Source organism: Balaenoptera ricei, chromosome 5, assembly GCF_028023285.1.
Source record: "Balaenoptera ricei isolate mBalRic1 chromosome 5, mBalRic1.hap2, whole genome shotgun sequence".
NCBI lineage: Eukaryota > Metazoa > Chordata > Mammalia > Artiodactyla > Balaenopteridae > Balaenoptera > Balaenoptera ricei.
Window position 1 is genome coordinate 121,502,587 of NC_082643.1, and position 25,273 is coordinate 121,527,859.

Here is a 25,273-nt window from a genome sequence, read left to right on the forward strand (position 1 = left end):
GAGCCCGTGCACCACAACTACCGAAGCCCACGTGCCTAGAGCCTGTGCTCTGCAACAAGAGAAGCCACCGCAATGGGAAGCCCGCACACTGCAACAAAGAGTAGCCCCTGCTCGACGCAACTAGAGAAAAGCCCGCGAGCAGCAACGAAGACCCAACACAGCCAAAAATAAATAAATAGATAAATAAATAAAATTTTAAAAAAAGAAAAAGAAAATGCATGTGGAAGCATTTCAAAATCTCTTCCATATTTTTAAGATGTTACTATCTCCTAGACCCTTAGTATTCATTCCAATGGAGACATAGGGCTGGGGTAAAGAGCAATGGCTGTTCATTTCCTCATAAAGTTCAGCCAAGAGAATCAGAGAAAGCGAGGGGGAAAGAGATCGTGTTCCAGGTGGTATGGGTCCACAGGCCGAGTGGGTCTAATAGCGTTTGGAAATAGGCTGGCTACGTGCATCCTGAGCATTCAAAGTCCTCGTCCAAAGCAGATACTGCAGATCGTCATTTATTAAAGAATCCCACTAAGTTTTCCCCCTAAATAGAAGTTACATCATAACTCTCCATAAGTTACATCCTAGCCATTTGAGCAGAAAGAATGAAATGTATGCAAGTTCCACAAAGGTATTTTACCCTCTGCTCCAAGCGCTAATAACTTAGAGACTCTGCTTTCATGTATAAGCAAGTCCTTGTTAACTGTCTTGCGATCACAAGCAGAGCGGCCCTCTTGAAGTCTTTGAGTTGATTTAACTTTTACAAGGCTGTTAATGAAAAACAATAGGCCCTGGACCCTTGAAATAAAGCCACGGCCAAGGGAAATACAATAAAAATTAATGCCGAGAATTTATAATCGATGACAAGATCCTGATGTTTAACATCCCATCCAAATCATTCCTTCTCTCCTCACCAAAATCTGTTTTATTATCCTCCAGTCAGTTATTTCCTTCCATATTTTATTACACAAAAAATTTCTTACCTCATAAATGAGTTGTACTATATATCTTTTTAAAATGGGTAAATTCAATTTAGTTTTGTTTTTAAACTTTTACAATATGTCTTAAAATAACTAGAGAAACCCTGGAGGGTACCAAAATCAATGTTGGGAGTTATTCCTCTCAGGTGACATGAATGTGAATACCATCTGTGGTTTCAAACTTGTAGGTACCACAGATGCTGCTCAGGGCTCACTAAGGAACCCTTTCCCACACTGAGCAAGTAAAGAACCCAAAAGATTGATATTAATTAGACACCAGGAAGTAAAGCCAAGATAAAAACTTGTCATGAGTTTACCATAAATGTGACTTGGATTTTAAATCTCAAGTCTTTTAAAACAATGAATCCAATCAGAAGTTTACTGTCTTAATATTCTACTTTACTGAAGACTCTTGCAGCTCAAACTGTCCATGCAATGATGATTTAATATAAAAATCAGTGTCATGAGGAATAACATTTAACATATTTTGATTTCACGAGGCTTCTTTATAGCACTAACAGCACTGCATTCTTCAAGACAGTGCTTCAATGTGGGTGGATCACCCTACAAAACTAAATGCAAAAGGCCAGGCGGCCAGGTTCTAGCAGCTGCTGCAGGAAAAGGCTGAGCTTGACATTTCCACTGTCAGACATTTGGGGTCTTTAGTAATACACAGAGGAATGGAATGAATAAATTCTTTCGTGAATGATAAAAAAACATCGAAGGAATTCTGTGGGGTAGAAAGCCTGGAAGGTGAGTTGTCATTTTTTATAACGGTTATAACAAAGAGTTTATCTCATCAAAATTACACACATGGCAGAAAAAAAGTGCTATATATTTCATACCACACACCCTGTGTGCTCCTATTATTAAAGAAGATGAAAAGTGTATCATTCTTAAAATGATAGATTCAATTAAGTTAATGATTAAATTTAATGGTACCAATAATATCTTTTTAATGGATATTAAATAGGTTTAAGTTTTTGTATATCAGCTACACTTCATCTCATACTTTACAAAATTTTTACAAATTAATTAGTGATATTCATTGAAAGAAATGGAAGGTCACTGTATGATGACACATACTGTTAAGAATGAAACTTTTCCCCTTTTGCAATTTCTCATTTTCACTCAATATTATTACCTATCACAGGAAGAAAAACTACGGTTTATAGTTTGTGTTCTAGAAATTTTCCACTAATCTAAACAAGTCACAGCTTCTTCCAAATGCCTACTATCTAGAAGTATTAAATAGGATATGCAAAACTTATTGCATATGGGATGCAAGCTCTCACATAACATTTCAAATATGATTAGCAAAAGAGATAAACACACACACACACACACACACACACACACACACACACCTGTGTCCAAAGGGGCTCCATGCAGCAATAACTTTAATTTCTACCAAAGTTGAACTGTTCACTCATTTACAAAACAAATCTTAAAAAGACAAATACCTTAAAATATATATTCAGTATTCCAGATGCCTTGAAAGGGAAAAATAATTAAAATACCTTGTCTAGATAGAATATTTCTTGGCATCTAGAAAAGTAAGGAAAAGGAAAAGAACAATTTACGAAGCAGTGAAAAATTCTGATGTAAACATAATAATTCTCATGAGTTAAAAATATAATTAGATGAAACCTACTTGTAGAGCAACTAGTTTAATGTGCTTTGTACTCTTGCCTAAAATAATGTATCAGAGGATAAAAATTCTTTGAAAATATACTGTACTTAGGGTACTTGTGTTCTAATACTAAAAATATAATTGTAACAGTCCAGTACCTAAACTTTCAGCCATTCTATTTTAAAATGTTATTGGAGAGTTCCTACTTTTTATACTCTAAAATAATATATGGAAATGAAACCCACTTGGGCAAAGTCTCTAGGCACCTCATTTAGTAATGTGCTTGCACATTAAGAGGCCCTAGGAGAAACTTTAGCCTCTTCCTGAGTTAAATTCCTCATGACATTAAATCTATGAGTCTTTGCGTTGCTTCCATTAACATTGATACTGAACTTCAGTAGAAAATGATGGGTAAGGGCCCTAGGTGGGAAGACTTAGGCTTCAACTCCAGAGCTGCTTCTAAGATAAGACCTCAGGTGCACTATTTACTCTCTCTATAAGATGGAGATAACGGCATTAACCCTCATAGGCTTCTTAAGAAAATTAAGGGAAATCATGCCTATAGAGTGATAGCATAGAGTCTGGTACACAGTGTTTAATATGTGATAGTTACTGTTTTTAAGTTAATTGAACATTTTTTTTTTTGGCCGTGCCACATGGATTGCAAGATCTTAGTTCCTAGACTGGTAATTGAACCTGGGTCCTTGGCAGTGAAAGCACTGAGTTCTAAACACTGGGCCACCAGGGAATTCCCAAGTTAATCGAACATTAACTGCAATATATTTTCAAAAGCAATTAATTTTTTTGTAAAAATAAAAAGAATTTATTCATGGGTTTCTACAGAATAACTAGATGTTAGCCATTGTTTCTTTTTAAGCTCCTAGTTTAAAAGCACTAATTTCTCTATAGAAACACTTGTGCAAAAAAAAATTGTTTTAATGTTGGTATTTTCTCAAATTAGAATTGAAAAAACATAGACTCCCTAGACCAATAACCACACTTACATATGACAAATTTTCTGAATAACACATAAAGATTAAGAGCTGAACATGTAGTTGAGGAAAATCACTTTCTATTACTACTCAGAACTTAATTTTTAAAAATAAGTTATAGAATTTGGGGGATGATTTTTTCAAAATATCACAGATATAATAAAACTGTTTGACAACAAGTGTGATATACAACTAATTATCTAAAATAAAAACCATAGCAATATTTCATAATAACCGTAATTCTAAACTGGAGAATGATTTTAATACTTGATAAAACAATGCTTCAACACTCTGCTACAAGAGATCTGGGGATTAAAGTTGATCCATTTTAGTTCCTACCCAAGGGGGCTTACTTGGGGGAATTCTGTAAGTAGGTTGACGCCTGGGTCTCAAGGAGGTTACCCTGGAACAGTAACATTTGGGGAGATTTGCAGAGTGCCTCAAACAAAACAGGAAAAATTTGCAGGCCCTGAATGATCCACAAAACACAATGCATGATCGTGTTTTTTAAGTCTCCTATTAAAACTTCACCCCAGGCTTCCCTGGTGGTGCAGTGGTTGAGAATCTGCCTGCCAATGCAGGGGACACAGGTTCGAGCCCTGGTCTGGGAAGATCCCACATGCCACGGAGCAACTAGGCCCGTGAGCCACAACTACTGAGCCTGCGCATCTGGAGCCTGTGCTCTGTAACAAGAGAGGCCGGGAGAGTGAGAAGTCCGCGCACCGCGATGAAGAGTGGTCCCCGCTTGCCACAACTAGAGAAAGCCCTCGCACAGAAACGAAGACCCAACACAGCTAAAAATAAATTAATTAATTAATTAATTTAAAAATACAATAAATAAATAAATTAATTAATTAATTAATTAACTACAAGCAACTCTGTGCCAATAAAATGGACAACCTGGAAGAAATGGACAAATTCTTAGAAAGGTATAACCTTCCAAGACTGAACCAGGAAGAAACAGAAAATATGAACAGACCAATCACAAGGAATGAAATTGAAACTGTGATTAAAAATCTTCCAACAAACAGAAGTCCAGGACCAGATGGCTTCACAGGTGAATTCTATCAAACATTTAGAGAAGAGCTAACACCCATCCTTCTCAAACTCTTCCAAAAAATTGCAGAGGAAGGAACACTCCCAAACTCATTCTATGAGGCCACCATCACCCTGATACCAAAACCAGACAAAGATACTACAAAAAAAGAAAATTACAGACCAATATCACTGATGAATATAGATGCAAAAATCCTCAACAAAATACTAGCAAACAGAATCCAACAACACATTAAAAGGATCATACACAACGATCAAGTGGGATTTATCCCAGGGATGCAAGGATTCTTCAATATATGCAAATCAATCAATGTGATACACCATATTAACAAATTGAAGAATAAAAACCATATGATCATCTCAGTAGATGCAGAAAAAGCTTTTGACAAAATTCAACACCCATTTATGATAAAAACTCTCCAGAAAGTGGGCATAGAGGGAACCTACCTCAACATAATAAAGGCCATATACGACAAACCCACAGCAAACATCATTCTCAATGGTGAAAAAAATGAAAGCATTTCCTCTAAGATCAGGAACAAGACAAGGCCCACTCTCACCACTACTATTCAACATAGTTTTGGAAGTTTTAGCCACAGCAATCAGAGAAGAAAAAGAAATAAAAGGAATACAAATTGGAAAAGAAGAAGTAAAACTGTCACTGTTTGCAGATGACATGATACTATACATAGAGAATCCTAAAACTGCCACCAGAAAACTACTGGAGCTAATCAATGAATTTGGTAAAGTTGCAGGATACAAAATTAATGCACAGAAATCTCTTGCATTCCTATACACTAATGATGAAAAATCTGAAAGAGAAATTATGGAAACACTCCCATTTACCATTGCAACAAAAAGAATAAAATATCTAGGAATAAACCTACCTAGGGAGACAAAAGACCTGTATGCAGAAAACTATAAGACACTGATGAAAGAAATTAAAGATGATACCAACAGATGGAGAGATATACCATGTTCTTGGATTCGAAGAATCAATATTGTGAAAATGACTCTACTACCCAAAGCAATCTACAGATTCAATGCAATCCCTATCAAATTACCAATGGCATTTTTTACAGAACTAGAACAAATCATCTTAAAATTTGTATGGAGACACAAAAGACCCCGAATAGCCAAAGCAGTCTTGAGGGAAAAAAACGGAGCTGGAGGAATCAGACTCCCTGACATCAGACTATACTACAAAGCTACAGTAATCAAGACAATATAGTACTGGCACAAAAACAGAAACATAGATCAATGGAACAGGATAGAAAGCCCAGAGATAAACCCACGCACCTATGGTCAACTAATCTATGACAAAGGAGGCAAAGATATACAATGGAGAAAAGACAGTCTCTTCAATAAGTGGTGCTGGGAAAACTGGACAGCTACATGTAAAAGAATGAAATTAGAATACTCCCTAACACCATACACAAAAATAAACTCAAAATGCATTCAAGACCTAAATGTAAGACCAGACACTATAAAACTCTTAGAAGAAAACATAGGAAGAACACTCTTTGACATAAGTCACAGCAAGATCTTTTTTGATCCACCTCCCAGAGTAATGGAAATAAAAACAAAAATAAACAAATGGGACCTAATGAAACTTCAAAGCTTTTGCACAGCAAAGGAAACCATAAACAAGATGAAAAGACAACCCTCAGAATGGAAGAAAATATTTGCAAATGAATCAACGGACAAAGGATTAATCTCCAAAATATATAAACAGCTCATGCAGCTCAATATTAAAGAAACAAACAACCCAATCCAAAAATGGGCAGAAGACCTAAATAGACATTTCTCCAAAGAAGACATACAGATGGCCAAGAAGCACATGAAAAGATGCTCAACATCACTAATTATTAGAGAAATGCAAATCAAAACTACAATGAGGTATCACCTCACACCAGTTAGAATGGGCATCAGCAGAAAATCTACAAACAACAAATGCTGGAGAGGGTGTGGAGAAAAGGGAACCCTCTTGCACTGTTGGTGGGAATGTAAATTGATACAGCCACTATGGAGAACAGTATGGAGGTTCCTTAAAAAACTAAAAATAGAATTACCATATGACCCAGCAATCCCACTACTGGGCATATACCCAGAGAAAACAGTAATTCATAAAGACACATGCACCCCAATGTTCATTGCAGCACTATTTACAATAGCCAGGTCATGGAAGCAACCTAAATGCCCATCGACAGATGAATAGATAAAGAAGATGTGGTACATATATACAATGGAATATTACTCAGCCATAAAAAGGAAAGAAATTGGGTCATTTGTTGAGACATGGAGGGAATCTAGAGATTGTCATACAGGGTGAAGTAAGTCAGAAAGAGAAAAACAAATATCGTATATTAACGCATGTATGTGGAACATAGAAAAATGGTACAGATGAACCAGTTTGCAGGGCAGAAGTTCAGACACAGATGTAGAGAACAAACGTATGGACACTAATGGGGGAAAACTGCGGTGGGGTGGGGATGGTGGTGTGCTGAATTGGGCGATTGGGATTGACATGTATACAGTGATGTGTATAAAATTGATGACTGATTAAAATATAATAAAAAATTTTTTTTAAAAATTAAAAAAAAATTTAAAATTAATAAATTAAAAAAAAAAACTGCACCCCTTTCTCTTTCTCTCCAGTGCTTTTTTCATCATTCATATGAATTAACCACTAAAACCAGAATTACAAAGAGTGTGTTAGTTTCCTGTCTAAAAAGGGATGGTTGATAATTTATATGGAAATGTGCTTTATCTGTAGAAAAAACATAAAAATAACTCACATAAAATATAATGTTAGATATTTCTCCTGCTCTTGGATCCTTATTTTACACAGTTCTAGCTGTGTTGTTTGTAAAATTTGACCTAGATCCACCACTCATACTTGGAAAATACTTAAAGAAAACTATTCAATCTAAGAAGTTGATACTCTGCTCCTCTGGTGAGAATCAAGAATGCTTAGAGCTGAAAGAGATTTTTAAACTCATTTATGAATTTCTCTGCCTTGATTTCTCACCCCCTCCTACCTCCCATTTTAAAGCCAAGATTTATTAACCTGGGCCAGTCACAAAGCTTGGGACACAGTCGGGAGGTCTGGACTCCCATTCCAATTCCCTTTCCAGTACCTTACACAATCCACAAAAGGTTCCGTTTAAACCATTAATAAAAATTCGTCTAAAAAATGAGAAGGACACAAAGTCTATTAAATCCCTGTTCTGTTGTTCTAACTCCCACTTATCAGAATAAGGGGATGACTCTCAAAGTTTGCAATTATAATTAAGGTACTGATGATTCTCAAGGTAAAATAAATAGTAACCTACTGAAAATCACTCTATAAAAGATAAGGAAATATGTATTAGTTCCTTTAAATTTCTTAAGAACCCTAGAAGTAAATGCTATTATTCCCATTTTACAGAGAAAGCAAAGAAATAAAGTACCTAAAGGTCATACTTTTAAGAAAGAGGTAGTTCTGGGGTTGAAGCTTAAATCTATCCTATCTGGGGCCCTTAACCACCATAAATTGAAGTAAATTTTAAAGAGTTCAGAACAGTGGCTCCCAACCAAGTAGTGGTGCCAGCTTTTGGGGGGCATTTGGAAGTGTGTGTCACAATAATCAGGTGCTCCTGACATTTAGTGTCTGGGGCCCAGGGATGTTAAACATCCTGCAATACGCTGAACAGTTTCTCACAACAACAAAAAGTATCACTACCAAATGCCAAACAGCATCCCCTTTAAGAAGCAATGGTTTACTATAATGGAAAAGAATATGAAAAAGATTAATCACTTTGCTGTAAACCTGAAACTAACACAACATTGTAAATCAACTATACTTCAATTTAAAAAAAAAAGAAAAAAAAGCAACAGTTTAGAAGAATAAAAGATTAACCTACTATAACAGTGTATCAAATGAAACGGGCTATCTGGGACACCTCCAAGTGATTCCTCCAATAATCTCTACTCTGATGTTACAGTGAGTAGTTCCCTTGCTTCTGGCATGGATTAGAAACAAATGCTGTCTAAAGTTATTTAATGTTCCCAAGTTTTCTCCAGCTATGAAAACATCTGAGAAGCTTACTGGGACCAAATATAAATAAAATGCAGAACTGCTTCACATGGTTTTACATTCAAATTTGACCAAGAGTTGGAAGAGACATGTTTTGTAATTTTCCACGCATTCACAATCACATGTATGGAAAATGTTCCTTAAAGGAAAACTTACTTGCATCTGAAAGAAAACCTAATAACCAAAATCTATGCTGTAAATATGTAAACCGATTTGTTTAGCAGCTTAGAGATGGGAAAGATTGGACTAGATTGGCATGGCCGAATATGAGGTATGAGAAGCCCTGAGAGTCCAGAGCAATTATGTTTTGAAGATCTGTAGTTTCTCTATGGAAATGCTTCAATTTTGCGTTTTCACACTAATGACAATTAAAACCAAAAAAAAAAGTAAAAGATGTATACTTTAAATTACTGGGATGACCACCTTATAATCGAATACTATCCTGCAATTTTAGCAGTCAAGTTTATATTTGTATTTACAATCACACTGCCGCCCAATGGTTCTGGGATAAAGAGAAAATAAAAGAGGTAGATTTAATATGTAAATGTGCTTTCAAGCCAAATAAAAACCAAAAGCTGGTGTATTGTGCTATAGGACTAAAAGTTTCATGATTGTTATGAGAGACCCAGTGGGAGAAATGAATCATCACAAGGCAACTATAGCAAAGGCAAGCTGACCTCACCAGACCCCCCTGCATCCCAATCAGGGCCACATTCACTCTACAAGGATGATTTAATGAATGTGGTCAATTTGCATTTGGCTAGAGTTTTATCATTTTATTCATAATTAACTTATACATTTATTTTGGTATTACAGTTGTATAAATGCTACGATTAAATTATACCTACTCTTAAGAATTCCTCATATAACTCACATTAAAATGAGAGAAAGTCAATACTAGGTATGGCAGATATCTGGAACTTGTGGATGCACTCACATCACTTTCTTTTGGGAATTCCCCTCCCCCTCCCCCCCACTAACATATCACACTATGGGTTACCTGCCCAACAAAGTAGTGAGACAACCTTATTCTTCTGGACACAATGACTGGCCCAGAGCAGGCAAGTGATGCAAGCAAGGCCAAATAATTTTGAGAGGGCTGATATGGATAAGAAGGTACTTTTCAAACATGAGAAATTTAAGACCCACATAACCTTGCCAAGAAGAAACTTTTCCAGCTCACGAAGAAAGCCTACCGAAGAATAAAGCCAATGCAGCGTAGGGCCAAAAGGACGGATGGAGGGAGGGAGGGAAGGAAGGAAGGAAGGAAGGAAGGAAGGAAGGAAGGAAGGAAGGAAGGAAGGAAGACAGATTGATTAGACAGACATACAGACAAAAAGAATGTTGACAAGATTATTTCACACCCAAACCAATCTCCAGGAACGTCAATCATGTGAGTTAATTATGTATGAGTTCAAGTTGAGTTTTTGTCACTTGTGACCAAAAGCTTTTTAACTAAGATACTGGGTATCAATAAGAATGTCTTTCTTTAACAGGGGAACATTACTTAAATTTGGAAGACACTGGACTACATGATCTCCTCCAACTCTAAAGTTCAAAGATCCTGTGTGTGTGTTTTAATTATTTCATCAGCTTAAAAAATTAGGATCTGTATATGTATAGCTGATTCACTTTGTTATAAAGCAGAAACTAACACACCACTGTAAAGCAATTATACTCCAATAAAGATGTTACATGGAAAAAAAAAAAATCAGGATCTTTTCTCTTCTTATGACCTCACTATACTTATTCAACAGAGAGTAGAAGTGATGCTTTTTTTAAAATAATTATTACCAGGGATATGATATCAGGTAGGGATTTTTCTCTCCCAAATTTAGATGTAATAAAATTATTCAGAGAAGACAATTTGCAAAAAGTTAATCTTACTTTACAACTCAGAATCAAGAGAAAGGTCTCAAAGAACACAGAAGCTAACAATGGCACCTAAGACTTTATAAAGCATGTTCACTACAAACTACAAACGGGGCACATGGATATATATATCTATATATATATATATATATATATATATATATATCTATATATATATATATATCCATATATATGGCTTTTTTAAAGCTTTTTAGAATATTCATCAGAATGATTCTTATGAACTTAACACTGTTTTCTTTACCTGCCTTAAATATTTAGTTCGCAATAAGTATAAATTCTTACCAGTTAGAGAAAATGAATAAAGCACTCACACCATGAAAAAAAATATGATTCAAAATAAAATGAGAATACCAAGTCGGTAAATAAGATTACAGAGCTAAATATCAAATGAATGACTCACATGGAAAGACTTTCTTCAGTTTTTATTCTTAGGTTGTAATTCACAGGCACTTTTTTTTTTTTTTTTTTTTTTTTTTTACTGAGAACCTGATTTAACAGATATTTCCAAGGCCACATCAATCAGCTATAATATTGGTCAACTGAATCTACATCTGTCCAGCTAAAGTAATCTCACAGGAAGTCCTGCAAAGTCAGTAGCTAGTCTGCATTCTAAACTCAAAAATTAGTCATTTTTCAACCCTCCAATATCAATCAACTCAGTGATTTATTTAATTGCCCTGCAGTGCTTACCAAAGGTTTTTATCCTAAGAAGAATTTTTATCCTACAATTAGCCCTGAGAACAAAGAAAAAAATCTAACTCAACACAACAGTTACAGGTTTAATAAACTGTTAGTTTGAAAAATATTTGGGGGACAAACTAATAAATACCAAACACTTTTTTTTTAAGCCTTTTCAAGTATGAAAGAACTCTTTCCCAAGCATTATTAAAATGTAGCAGGAAGTTCAAGCAGTTTTAAGTTAATTCATGTTTTCAAATCTGGAGGAAGGGAAGCAACTTAGTAAGACATACTCTCTGTAATCAGATAAGGGTGAAGGTACAAACTTTACCCATACAACTTGAAAGCACTTTCAAATATTTTAAAAGAAATGATATCAGAGACCAGACTCAAGTCATTTTTTTAGGTGGAACTATTTAAAAAAGAAATTTTGTTGCACAACATAATCAAAATGCTAAAAACTGCTCATCTTTAGGTACTGAAGACAATATTAAGAAAATATTGGCAATTCCAATAGATTTTCAGATCACAAACTGAAAAAAAAGTTACTGAATTGTACCACAAGCCTATTTAAGTGTTATACTAAGCAAATAGATTTATTTTGAATGACTAATTGCAATGCATTAGTTGTACCACAGTTTTAGGAATCATGATCTTGTATTGGGGGCTTTAAAAATGGAACTGAATATGAAACCTTGAGAACACTAGTGATAGAAGAGCAATGAGAAACATCATTTCAGGGGCTCCTACAGATTCTTCCAGATTCAATCCTATCCAAATTCAATCCACATGAGTACTTTTAGGGCACTAAAAGTTACCTTCAAGCTGGCTATAAGGACCCTGGTTATAAGCAATACAAGGATAAAAGGACATTATTACACCAGAATTACCATAATGAAAATATTAGAAATAATATCAAAGCCAGACTGAGTCAATACCCACAGGATTTTATTATCTTCAACACTAGTGACTGCTTAACAAAATACGCTTAACAAACCGTGTCTGAAAATTGTGAGTTTATATTCCTATATGATCATAGAAACAATCATTTTTACGATTGAATAGCAATATTTATTTTATACTTATCATCTGACTTTAAGATAATATCTTGCAAAAAAAAAGTTACAGCTTTTAGAGATGAGAAAAAAATACGAAAAGAAAGAAAGAAAGAAAGAAAAAGAAAGAGAAAGAAAGAAAGAAAGAAAGAAAGAAAGAAAGAAAGAAAGAAAGAGAAAGAAAGAAAAGAGAGAGAAAGAAAAAAAGAGAGAAAGAAAGAATCCCAAACTCAGGACCTGGAACATCAACTAATTCATCACAGCTTTGCAGCGTCAAATAAAAGGTCTATCATAAAAAACTACATGCGAGTGTAAAACTTCTGTTTCTGGACTTTGATCCAAGTGGTCATAAAAAGTTGTCCTCACTTAGTATCTCCTATTTCCAGTATATGCCAAATATTCTCAAGCTTTTGTCTAGCACAAAACAAAGCAATAAAAAGTCAATCATATTACCCCTACAATTCTAAATGATCTAAAACATCGTGCACAATCACAGAGCTGATTAGTAACTAATGAAAGGTAAGTTATTCTAATAAGCTGTCAAGAATAACAACAGCTGTTAAAGTGGCATTAGCAGCAGAAAGGCTTCATCTGTGAATGCACGAGCATTAAAGCCCTTAATGAACACAGCATCTCAAACTCGTAGGACTGCAAAGTTTTCTATGATAGCGAGGGTGGAGGTTTTCCATAGGTTTTAGTTACTAGTCTCAAAGTAATTTTTATGCCTATAGATTCAGTTACAAATTGTTCAACTGACACTCTCAAAATTCGCTTAAACAGGTTTTGATTGCTGAAAAGCATCTATTTGTGTGCTGCAAGCTATAGCTTTTAAGGAGGTGCTTAGCTCTGTATTTGAAGATAATTATAGGAAACAATGTAATATAGCAGCAATAATTGCTTTCAAGGTCAACCAAAATTCACAGGTGTTTAAATGAAAGTTTAGTGCCAGAACCTTCCTTCTATTCAGTGACTACTATTGAATGCAGACCATTCAGTCTGAGGAGAGAATAGAGAAGCATGCATGAATGTCAAACAACAATTAAATCAAATAAGGTAGAAATAGTTCTATCAATGAGACTGTTTACAGGCACAGATGGCCAATCTCAGTGAATCCAAATTTATTTAAAATCTTAAAACTCACCAAATGCCTCTACAGAGCTATTCTGTTGCATGGGTTTCCTGAATCACATACAGTATTCATTTTTTACAGTGTGTAACAAAAGGGAAAAAAGCAAAGTAATGTGATCTTCTTGTTAAAGCAAACAAACAAACAAATGACTTAGCTGTAAAGTTAAGGTGTCTGTAATAAGATTTGATCACAACCATGTGAATCACACCGTGTTCAGCAGGTTGGCCTTTTTATAATCAACTAGTGCCCAATCTCTCATTCTTATTTTAAGTCTCCAGTTAATGCCATCAAATATAAGCCCAAACTGGAATACTGTTTCTTAAAAAACCTCTGGCTACGCATAAGACTTAGATTATATTCTTCACACTGACAACTTTCAGCGCCTTGTAACTCCTAAAATTGAGGGCCTGCCCTACTCTTTAATGTCTTACACTTTCATTTTCCGGCTTACACTCAACATAAACTCTTCTCTCAAGATTATACACACACACATATATATCACAGAAAGGGTTCAGCCTCTTGTCAACATCAACTGTAATATAAAAACCCTAACTGAAGAAAAAAGCCTTTAATAGAGTCTCAGATGGTCTAAATTTTACACTAAGCAGTATACTTTTGAGAACTGGGATTTTAATCCTATGCTACTTGGGAAAAAAAGTAATGTGAAAAGAAATGTAACTTAACTCATTCAATTTATTTTCCAAAAAAAAGTAACTCAAAGTTTTGGCAGGCTGTCAAAGTGAAGTGTTTTTATGTATGAGTTAAAACCTACCGCCAAACAATCCCAAGTTTATGTCTTCAAAGGGAGAGGAGAAAAAAAAAAAAAAAAGATAAAGGACATTTACGCTGATTTTAAAATAAGTAATTTTGTTCTTTCTTAATAATCTGCCTGAAGAACATCTCTAAAGAACATCCCCCTACACATTTAAAATATCAGCCCAGTTCTCCTGCCCATTCCCCATTCTATGCGCTATAGTTCATTAAGGGCGGAAGAGTGGAAGTGCGCAAGGGTGAAAGCAAACCGGGGACAGATGGCCTCGGAGAAGGTGACCTCTAAAACCTGTTGGCTCCCAGCAATCGATAATTCCAGACCTAGATGGTTTTAGTGCCTCACCCCAAACTCGCAGAAAAGTCCTCTTCGAAAAGAAGCCACTTTCCATTCAGGGTTTATCCTCTGGTCGCTCCAGATTTAGGATTTTGATAGAAGGCGAAAGCGGCGAAGAGTATTTTAAAAGGAGGGCGGAGTAATTAAAGAGAAGAGAGAAGATTTGCGCCGAAGCCACCGCCTCTATTAAAAACGCCCGAAAGTGATCAAATCGACACCAACTCTGAACGTTCCTTAGGAGACGCGGAGTTAAAAAGAGCCCCATCTAAGACCTCAAAGTATTACATCCACAGGAAAGTAAAGGAAGACAAAAATCTCATGGAGTCCATTTTCAGTGAAGCGTCGCCCCGCCGGTGTGACCCGGGTGCCACCCCCCAGCACCCGGCCCGCACCGCGCCCCCGGGGAAAGTGGGAAAGACGGGGGGATGCTGAAGGAAGTACCTTGTTTTGTCCCCAAAAGGCAACATAGCAAACGTGGTGAGTTGGAGGTGCAGATCAGGCGGCCTCGGCGGACCCTGGACTCCAGGAGGCGCCGGGGGGCGACGACGTGCCCAGGTGAGGCCGTTGACTCGAAGCCGGCTCCCCTACCGCCCCCGCGGTCGCGCCACAGCCCGCCGCCGCCCGTTTGCCTCGCACGGCGCCGCCCCCTGGCTGGGAGCGCCCGGCCGAGTCGCAGCGGTGCGCCGGCGAGTGGGAGCCCAGCGCCCAGCCCCGGCCGGCCCCTTCACCATCACCGCCCCGCGTGCGTCTCCCTCCCGGCGAGGCGGCCAGCGTCAGCTGCCCGAAGGCCGCTGCCGGGAGCCGGCGACGGTGAGGTTCGGGCCCCTTCTCCAAAGGGGTGCGTCTGGGAGTCAGCCCGAGTCCGAGCGCAGCAGCCTTGCCCGCGCCCCGGCTTCGCACCAACTCCTCCGGCTTCGGGGCACCCGCCTGCCACGCACTCTCCGTTCCACCCTCCGAGCCCCTAGGCTTCAGCCTCAATTCCTCTCCAAGTCTCCCGCGAGCGTTTCCCACGCGCGCCCGGACTGCTCGCTGCGCAGCCGCCTCCCAAAGGACAGGCTCCCTCCTCCCCGCCCTCCGCAGCAGCCACCCCAGCGCTTGGCTCCGGACCAAGAAGAGCTGGCCTCTGGGGTCGCCTCGGGCCGCGGGACCTGTCACCCGCCGGGGTCCGCTCCCCGTCGCGCCTCCCCACCGCCCTTTGTGTGCACGCCACGAACCCCTCCGCGGAGCCCGTTCGGCGGCGCCGCCTTGCGCGCAAAAGCGAAGGAAAGGGGGAGCGCGGGACAACCAGGGGACTGGAAGGGGGCAAAAGGCGACAGCACTCACTTTGGGAAGGTTCCGGCATGTTGCTGCCTTTGGGCTTCTTCGTGGTCTCGCCCCTACCCGGGCTTCCCCGCCCCGCCAGGGCCGGGGCGAAGAGGGACGGGGGAGGAGCGGAGCCACAGGGAACGCGTTGGAAACGGTGCTTCCGGAGCTGCAGGGAAGGGGCTTAAAAACTGTTTTGGTTTCGCTAAGGAGATTTAGGGGAACAAGGAGGCTAGAGAAGGGCTAGAGGAAGGCCCGTGAGCGCAGATATATGAAAATAATCTTGCTCCCAGGGAATACCAGGACTGCCAGCCTCTGTGTGTGTGTGGTGTGTGTGTGTGTGTGTGTGTGTGTGTGTGTGTGTATGGGGGGGGGAGATCGGCACGTTCATTTTTGTATTTGAACTTTGTGAGCAAGTTGGATCGAATCCGACGGTTTTTCGACTGTACTCGCCTTAAAGTCGAGGTCTCTACACCGTAACAGGATCATGGCCCTACTTCAAAAGCAAAGGGCCTGAGAGTGGAGACGGTTTAATGGTTAACGAAGGGGAAAATTCAATAGGGGAGAGAGATCAGCCCCAGGTCACGCTCCATGCCCCGGCAGGGTCTTCCGTGGGTCCTCTTCTTACCTGGTGCCTTTCCTAACAAAGTAAGAGAAGGTAAAGTCCCAGTGATCGTCCAGCCACGCTTCGACCGAGTTCTGCTCACACTGCTGCTGCGGCCGCGCGGAGCCGGGGCCGCTCCGCTCCATGATCAGCGCGGCGCGTCTCTGCAGCTTGCTGGTGCTGGTTTTCCACCCCAGCTGGGGTCCCTCCCCTGGAGGAGCTGGACTCTGCCTCTAGACCCTCCCCGTTCGCCCTGCTCCAGTACGGCCGGCTTTCGGCGAAGCTGCTCAGGCACCGGGCCACCCTCCTGCCGCGCCCCGCCTCTCCCGGTCCTCACTGCTCCCAGGTGTGGCGGGGTGCAGCAGCCCCGCGCTTTCCCTGGGGTCTGGCTGAGACTGGCTCTCGCAGTCTCTCGAGTCCCAAGATTCCGAGGCGGCCGCGGCGGCGACTGGCGAGCTCTCCGGAAGCCTAGTGGCCAGGACTAGAAGGAAGCCAAGGCGGCCGCTGGGGTGCGCTGTGTGCCGAGCCGGCTCCAGAGGAGCGCGCAAAGGTGACTTTGGGTGTGTTCGCTGGGCGTCCCACTCTAGGAAGGGGAAGGTTGCGCTGTGGAGAACCATCCCAAGCCCAGAGAGCGGTAGCTGGGGTTAGTTTCGCCCGAAAATGAGAGGTGGTGGTAGCCCGGGCACTTTTCCTCAGGCCTGGGAGAACGATGACTGTCCCGCCTCGCTTTCCCCCAGCCCAGCGCGTGGGTCTGGGAAGAGCGGGGACGCACCTTCCTCGGAGCTCAGCCAGCGCAGTGGCTCAAAGCGCCCCAGCCAAGGACCACTCACTCTTGGGTAAGGAGAGTTGGGGCGTGTGTCACCGCAATAGATTTGCAGGTCCTGGTGGGTAACTTCCAACAAAGCCATTCCCGTGATTTAATGTTAATAATAACAACAATAATAATTATAAATTAAGTGCCTTCTCATCAAAGGTTTAATTTGCATTAAGCCCCTTTTCCTGACTGGAAAAACAAAAAGGTAGATTGAAATATAATAATCACGATGGTTTGTGTATGAAGTCAGAAAACAAGGGCGTCTCCGTACAATTAGGTTAACTTGAGAGTAAGGGCACTACCCAGGTACCAGAGCAGCCAGTTAACCCAATTTTAAGTTAATTCATTTATACTGAACTGGAATTAATACACACACACCATGAAAAAAGTATCTGTTTAAAAGGGCTCAGTCTTACTACCCTGTTTTGTCCAATCCCTATCATGCTTTACAAACAAGAATTGGTGTCTTCGTTTGCTTTACCCTCATCCCCATCTCCCTGCAGTTTTAGTGTGGTATTTTGCCATGACCTAATTTTTTTGGCAAAATTAAACTGGAGCTGTGTTTCACAACGTGCGAATGACACCATTAGCAGTGATATACCAAAAGTGATTTAGCCCACATACTTTTAACAAACTCCTTTCAAAATATTCTTGGCAAGAATGTAAGACATTACTCACCACATAGAAACACATCATTAAACAGATAATATGAGAACTTAAAAAAATGTCTTCCAATCCCCCAATGCAATGGTTTGTACTTCCTGCATTAAATAATTGTCCTTTTGTAACTTCAGTTTCTTTGAAACTTCATTGTTGTATGCAAGTAGCCACAAACCAATAAAAACCAAGCAAAGGAGTAGAGTATGAAGTAATGCATAATAAATTATATCATATTTTAAAATGAGAGTTCTCTTCTAATTTGTTACTGTGATAGTGATTACAGTGCTCATGAACAAAAGTGTTCAGTTTTCCTTGTGGAAAGCCATGCGTTTCTCCTCTCAAGAGGTCAATTATAATTTAAAACTCTACATCCTACTAAAGATGGAGTGAATTTTTGGCTTGAATTGCTTGCCTTGGCTGGCTACCATGATTAAATAAACAGGCATTATCCAAATGTCCATTTTCTCTCCTAACTTCAAAGGGTTAAATTATCAGAAACCAAGAAGGCTTCCGAAAAGTTTGTGCAAGACAAACAATCTGTGGACTCTCCCATGATGAGTCTCATTTCTGTGTGGTGTAGATGTTGGGTTGAGGGTTACTGTGAAGGCCTGTTAACCTGAGTGAGTATATCTCAAGGGATGGGGGATGAGGCATTTCAAAATGTTCTAGTCTCTAGAAAACTCAGATAAAACAATACCTCTTGTGACTTTAAAGTACTTAAAGTTAAGCACATTTTGAACTGGCCTCACCCTGGCCTTTTGTTCTCCAGCTCCATTTATTCTTTATCCCAATTTTCTCCATTATTTTATGTATGTTCTAACTTTTTGGTATGGATTGCTCTAACCATCTCAAATCTTGTTTTAGAATAAGTTGAAGAATGAGTAAATAATAAACATTACCAGGAAATAACTTGGAAAATGATGTGAATGCTACTTACAACAAACATTCAATGACTTAACAGAAAGCCCTCCAATGAATGTATTCCCATTGAATAAAACCCAAACTCTCTAACATGCTTACAAGGTTCCGCATGATTTTTACTGACCTCTACTGCTAAAGGTTTTATTCAAACAACTAGAAAAAACAAACAAAACCATGGATGATCAAATTCCTTTTCCAAAAAAGAGAACACAAATTATAAAAGTCATGACATCTTTCCTGCCTTGTTTTTTTTCAAATACCACGTAATATCTTCTGTTTCCTTGCAGCAAACCTATATATTCCAGGCTTGAAAAAACTGAGTAAATACATTTGCACATATAATGGGATCTAGGTTTCTCATCGTTGAACGGGAAGCCTAGAAGGTACATTGTGGTGTTGAAATGGAATTGGAGGTTAAAAATTAAATGTGTGTGGGTGTGTGTGTGTGCATGTGTCATGTGGGGAAATCCCACATGACAAGGAAATGCAGGCAGCTTTTAAGGGCTGTGGGCAGCCTCCAGCTGACTGCCTACAAGGAGCTCTATCCAAAAAGAAAAATGTATTCCTCACTCTTATAACGGCAAGGAACTGAATGCCACCAACAACTGGAGTGAGCACAGAAGCAGATATTTCCCCAGTCAAGCTTCAGATGAGACCATGATCCCAGCCAATAAATTGACTGCAGCCTTGCGAGATGCTAAGCAGAAGACATCTTCATAATTGACATCTTAATAACACTGAGTCCTAGAATCTATTAACATAGTATATTTATCCATTTATTCTGATCTTTTAAATTTCTCCCAGCAGTGCCTTATAGTTTTTAGTGTACATGTCTTGCACATATTTTTATAAACTTATCTCAGTATATATTCCACTGTCACTGAGAGATACTAGAAGCAATGACATTCATGTGACAATGAGTACACTTAGTCCCAGATTTTGGTTTCTAAATACCATTCTTCACTTTAAAAGAAACCAGGAGTCTTTGGAGAAAAGATTCCACGTTTGTGACAGGGAAAATACAAAATATGCCTGGAAAATCTTGTGTTGACAGAAAATAAGAAAGACTTAAAAATGATACCAACATATCAGAACAGAGGACATATATGAAAGGGGTTTCCAATGTACAAGTCTGAAGCAATTGGAATATCAAAATATATATTGATAGCAACAAATTTTAAACCATTGACTAAAATAAGAAACTGTGATTGCATACTGATATAAATAAATAACTAGATAAGCAAATAAATAGAAAAGAAAGGAATGTTCCTTACAGTAGAATGCCAACTAATAAATATAAAAGGAATCAAATAATTAAAAAATTATTAATGGTTGCTAAAACTAATGAATGAGACTGTGATGATGGGTGGGATATCTACATAGCTTAAAGTACCTCCTCACATGAGAATCAATATTGTCAAAATGACTATACTACCCAAAGCAATCTACAGATTCAATGCAATCCCTATCAAATTACCAATAGCATTTTTCACAGAATTAGAACAAAAACTTTTACAATTTGTATGGAAACACAAAAGACCCCAAATAGCCAAAGTAATCTTGAGAAAGAAAAACAGAGCTGGAGGAATCAGACTCCCTGACTTCAGACTATACTACAATGCTACAGTACTCAAAACAGTGTGGTACTGGCACAAAGACAGAAATATAGATCAGTGGAACAGGATAGAAAGTCCAGCAATAAACCCACACACCCATGGTCACCTAATCTATGACAAAGGAGGCAAGAATATACAATGGAGAAAAGACAGTCACTTCAAAAAGTGGTGCTGGGAAAACTGGACAGCTACATGTAAAAGAATGAAAGTAGGACACTCCCTAACACCATAAAAAAAATAAACTGAAAGTGGATTAAAGATCTAAATGTAAGGCCAGATACTATAAAACTCTTAGAGAAAAACATAGGCAGAACACTCTTTGACATAAATTGCAGCAAGATCTTTTTTGATCCACCTCCTAGACTAATGAAAATAAAAACAAAATTAATTAAACTAATTAAACTCAAAAGCTTTTGAACAGCAAAGGAAACCATAAACAAGACAAAAAGACAACCCTCAGAATGGGAGAAAATATTTGCAAACAAAGTGACTGACAAGGGATTGATCTCCAAAATACACAAACAGCTCATGCAGCTCAGTATCACAAAAACAAACAACCCAATCCAAAAATGGGTGGAAGACCTAAATAGACATTTCTCCAAAGAAGACATACAGATGGCTAACAAACACATGAAAAGATGCTCAACGTTACTAATCATTAGAGAAATGCAAATCAAAACTACAGTGAGGTATCACTTCACACCAGTTAGAATGGCCATCATCAAAAAGTCTACACACAAATGCTGGAGAGGGTGTGGAGAAAAGGGAACCCTCCTACACTGTTGGTGGGGATATAAATTGGTACAACCATTATGGAGAACAGAATGGAGGTTCCTTAAAAAACTAAAAACAGAGCTACCATATGATCCAGCAATCCCACTCCTGGGCATATATCTGGAGAAAACCATAATTTGAAAAGATACATGCACCCCATTGTTCAATGCAGCACTATTTACAATAGCCAGGACATGGAAGCAACCTAAATACCCATAGACAGAGGAATGGATAAAGATGTAGTACGTATATACAATGGAATATAACTCAGCCACAAAAAAGAACAAAATATAATGTCATTTGCAGCAACATGGATGGACCTAGAGATTGTCATATTGAGTGAAGTAAGTCAGACTTCTAGAGAAAGACAAATATCATATGATATCACTTATATGTGGAATCTAAAAAAATACGGTACAAATGAACTTATCTACAAAACAGAAATAGAGTCACAGATATATAAAACAAACTTATGGTTACCAGGGGTAAGGAGGGATAAACTGGGAGATTGGGATTGACATATACACACTACTATATATAAAATAGATAACTAATAAGGACCTACTGTATAGCACAGGGAGCTCTGCTTAATACTCGGTAATGACCTATATGGGAAAAGAATCTTAAAAAGAGTGCATATATATATATATATATATAAAACTGATTCACTTTGCTGTACAGCAGAAACTAACACAACATTGTAAATCAATTACACTCCAATAAAAAATAAGTAAAATAAAATAAAATAAAATAAAATGAAAGTATCTCCTCACAGGTTTCTTATTACTTACCGTGGGAAAATAGTATCTTTACAACAAAGAGACCTTGTGGATGCCTCTCTAACCAAATGATTCGATTTATTATCATTTATACTGGGACAAACCAACAGTATACACCTTTTAATAGAATATACTGAGAAGGACACAACGTTACTTCTGTGTCATTACTGCCAAAAACATGAATCTAATCATGAGGATGAGATTGAGGGATTTACATAAAACACACCTCTACAAAATAACTGGCCTGTATGCTTCAAAGATTTCAAGGTCAAGAAAGACAAAGACTGAGGAGCTCTTCATTATTTATTGCTATGCAATGATATTACCACGACATCAGTGGCTTAAAGCAACACACATTCGTTACCCCTGTTTCTGTGAATTAGGAGTCTAGGTCGGTGGAGCTGGATACTCTGCTCAGAGGTGCCTCACAAGGCAGCCAAGGTGTCAGCCAGAGCTTCAGTCTCATCTGAGGCTCAACTGGAGAAGGATTCTCATCTAAGATCGCTCAGGATGTTGGCAGAATTCAATTTCTTGTGATTGTAGAACTGAGAAATTCTTTTTCTTGCTGGGTTCTGGCTGAAGACCTTTACAGGTTATTGGTTGGAGGCCAATCTCTGCTTCTCAAAGCCACTGTCAGTGCCTTGCCACACGGATTTTCCCAGCATGGCCAGTTGCTTCCTCAAAGCCAGCAAGGGAGGCAGCCTCCAACAAGATGGGCAGTATAAGCTTATAATAATGTAATCAAACAGTCACATACGCATAATCACATAAATACATACATACCTTTGCCATATTCTATTTGTTGGAAATGTGGACAAAAAAAAGTTCCCTGCCATTTCAGTAAACAATGAATGTTGCCTGCCATCAAGCCATCAGCCACTGCAGCTGCCTCAACAGTGTGCCCAGAGGGGAATACAGGCTGGAGAAAAGCAGGATACTGGCCCTAGATATTGTTAGTTAAGATGCATAACAAAGGAACAATTTCTGTGAGCCCAGACTCTTGCATCTTCCCATAAATAGAAAAGCACTAAAAATCATTAAGATGAAATGTCTGGGTTTTGTGGGTTGTTTTGGGGTTTTTTTGTTTTAATTTTAATTTTATTTATTTTTGGTTGCATTAGGTCTTCGTTGCTGCACACGGACTTTCTCTAGTTGCGTCGTGCGGGGGCTACTCTTTCGTTGTGGTGCGCGGGCTTCTCATTGCGGTGGCTCCTCTTGTTGTGGAGCATGGGCTCTAGGCGTGCAGACTTCAGTAGTTGTGGCACACAGGCTCCATAGTTGTGGCTCGCAGACTCTAGAGCGCAGGCTCAGTAGTTGTGGCACACGGGCTTAGTTGCTCCGTGGCATGTGGGATCTTCCCGGACTAGGGCTCGAACCCATGTCCCCTGCATTGGCAGGTGGATTCTTAACCACTGCGCCACCAGGGAAGTCCCTGGGTTTTGTTTTTTGTTGTTGTTGTTTGTGTGTGTGTATGTGATTAGTTAGCAGTAGTCTTTTGATGCTCGACTACATGGTTTTTTTGTTGTTGTTGTTGTTTTGTTTTGTTTCCCAGCAGAATCTCCTCTATGTCCTGGTTCCTCCCTTACATCTATGGAATAGTTCCTCAGAGCTGTTTGAGAGGGTGTATCCTGGGATATAGTCCTCAGTAAGGCCACCAAATAAAACATAATTCTCAACTTTCAGGCTGTACATTTTTTTCAGTTGAAAGAAGCAAGTCAAGGTTTTGCCCTCACATAAGGGGAGGGGATCATACCAGGGTGTAAACAGCAGGATGAGGGGGTCATGGAGGCCACCTCAGGAATCCAACTAGAATAATATTGTATAATAAAGCACAGTGATTGGGACATAGCATGTGTTCAGTAGATATTTGCTGGGTCAATTTAAAAAGAAATGTGGGCTTTTTCTTAGAGTACTTTGGCAGTACTTTTGCTTATTGTATGTATGTAAATATGTCAGCAGTTGATCTCTGGGGAAGGGTTATTTCTTTTAGTGGTCTTTAGAAGTGGTCTTTAGAATAAGCTTAATAAGACCAGCTTATTCTTAGCAGCACTAGGCTCATGTGATATAGCAGTTTTCTGAGGACAGTGTTGGAGCACATGTTTCAAGTTGTTGCACAGGAGGGCTCAGCCTAATATCTTAAATGCGTGAATTTAAATCAGACCATAATTCTCAATTTCAAAGACAGAGCCAACCGATGAATAATAAAACTGTGTCATAGTGCAGTGTCATGATTCCAATCAGTACACAGCATTTTCCCCTCATATCAAACATAGGGTTTTCTACCTAAGTCTCTTGAAGCAGCCAAGAATTCACTTTGATATACAAAGGCTGATGCACGTGAAAAGACATTACACAGAGGATGGCAAGCAGCTGTTCTTCATATCAAGGAAGGTCACACATAGAGGAAATGGACTTACTTACATTAAAACAGGAGAGATTTTGGACAGATACTAGACACACTTTCCTGACAGAGGGATGCAACACAGATGGATTCATGATGAAAAACAACTGTGGACTTTTTCCCTAGAGGGGAACCTTGAGGTTCCTCGCTGCCCTTTCACCTGCATATGGAGAATATGTTAAAACAGAGGAATGATGTCGTTTTAATTGATATATAATATTAACCATTCACAGAAACATGAAATAACCTAAAACACCTACATCCAGAACAAATCTATATTCTTTTCATCCACTTTCCTACTAAAGAAAAGATTTCATTCTCTAGAGAAAATATCCTGTGCTAGTCAGAATGACTAAAAATAAAATAATTAGTTTAGAAAGAAATAGCAAGGAGTGAAACACTTTTAAGTTAACTGCATCCAGGTGTGACACACTTAACTAAAAACCAGTTTAAAAGTAGGTCATTTAAAATAAACTCTTTGAAGGTTAAAGGAACAAAAATGTGTATTTTTACAAGAAAACCAAGAGATACAGGTTTGTTGATCTCGATTCTAGCCTAGAGAATCATTTGCCTTTCCTTTTTAAGTTATAGACAAAAATTTTTTAGTTGATGCTCAGTCTCATTTAAAAAATCTCAGATGGCTGCATAGACACCATTGTGAAGCCTGCCTCCTTCCAAATATATAAGGAAAAGTGTGATTTAATTATTATGCCAGAGAAAAAGAAAGAACCTCATGACTGGAGATAACATTCATCTTTTAGGAGTAACTTTTGGATAAACTTCTTTGACTCAATTCTTTGAAAACAAAAATC

At 38.9% G+C, this 25,273-nt stretch overlaps 1 protein-coding gene across 3 annotated transcripts in view; it reads right to left on the reverse strand.

Annotated features, from left to right (window-relative positions):
• PDE5A (phosphodiesterase 5A) overlaps positions 1-16,958 on the reverse strand; it is a 154,017-nt gene extending 137,059 nt beyond the window's left edge. The window contains exon 1 of one of the 3 annotated variants that reach the window (XM_059923519.1): positions 16,521-16,958. In XM_059923519.1, coding sequence (XP_059779502.1) covers positions 16,521-16,642 — 122 coding nt within the window. In that variant the 5' untranslated portion in view covers positions 16,643-16,958. Of the gene's footprint in view, positions 1-15,031; positions 15,587-15,913; positions 16,038-16,520 lie in introns of those variants that run through there. The other 2 variants (XM_059923521.1, XM_059923520.1) reach the window with 2 other exon arrangements.
• Between the last annotated feature and the right edge of the window lie 8,315 nt (positions 16,959-25,273).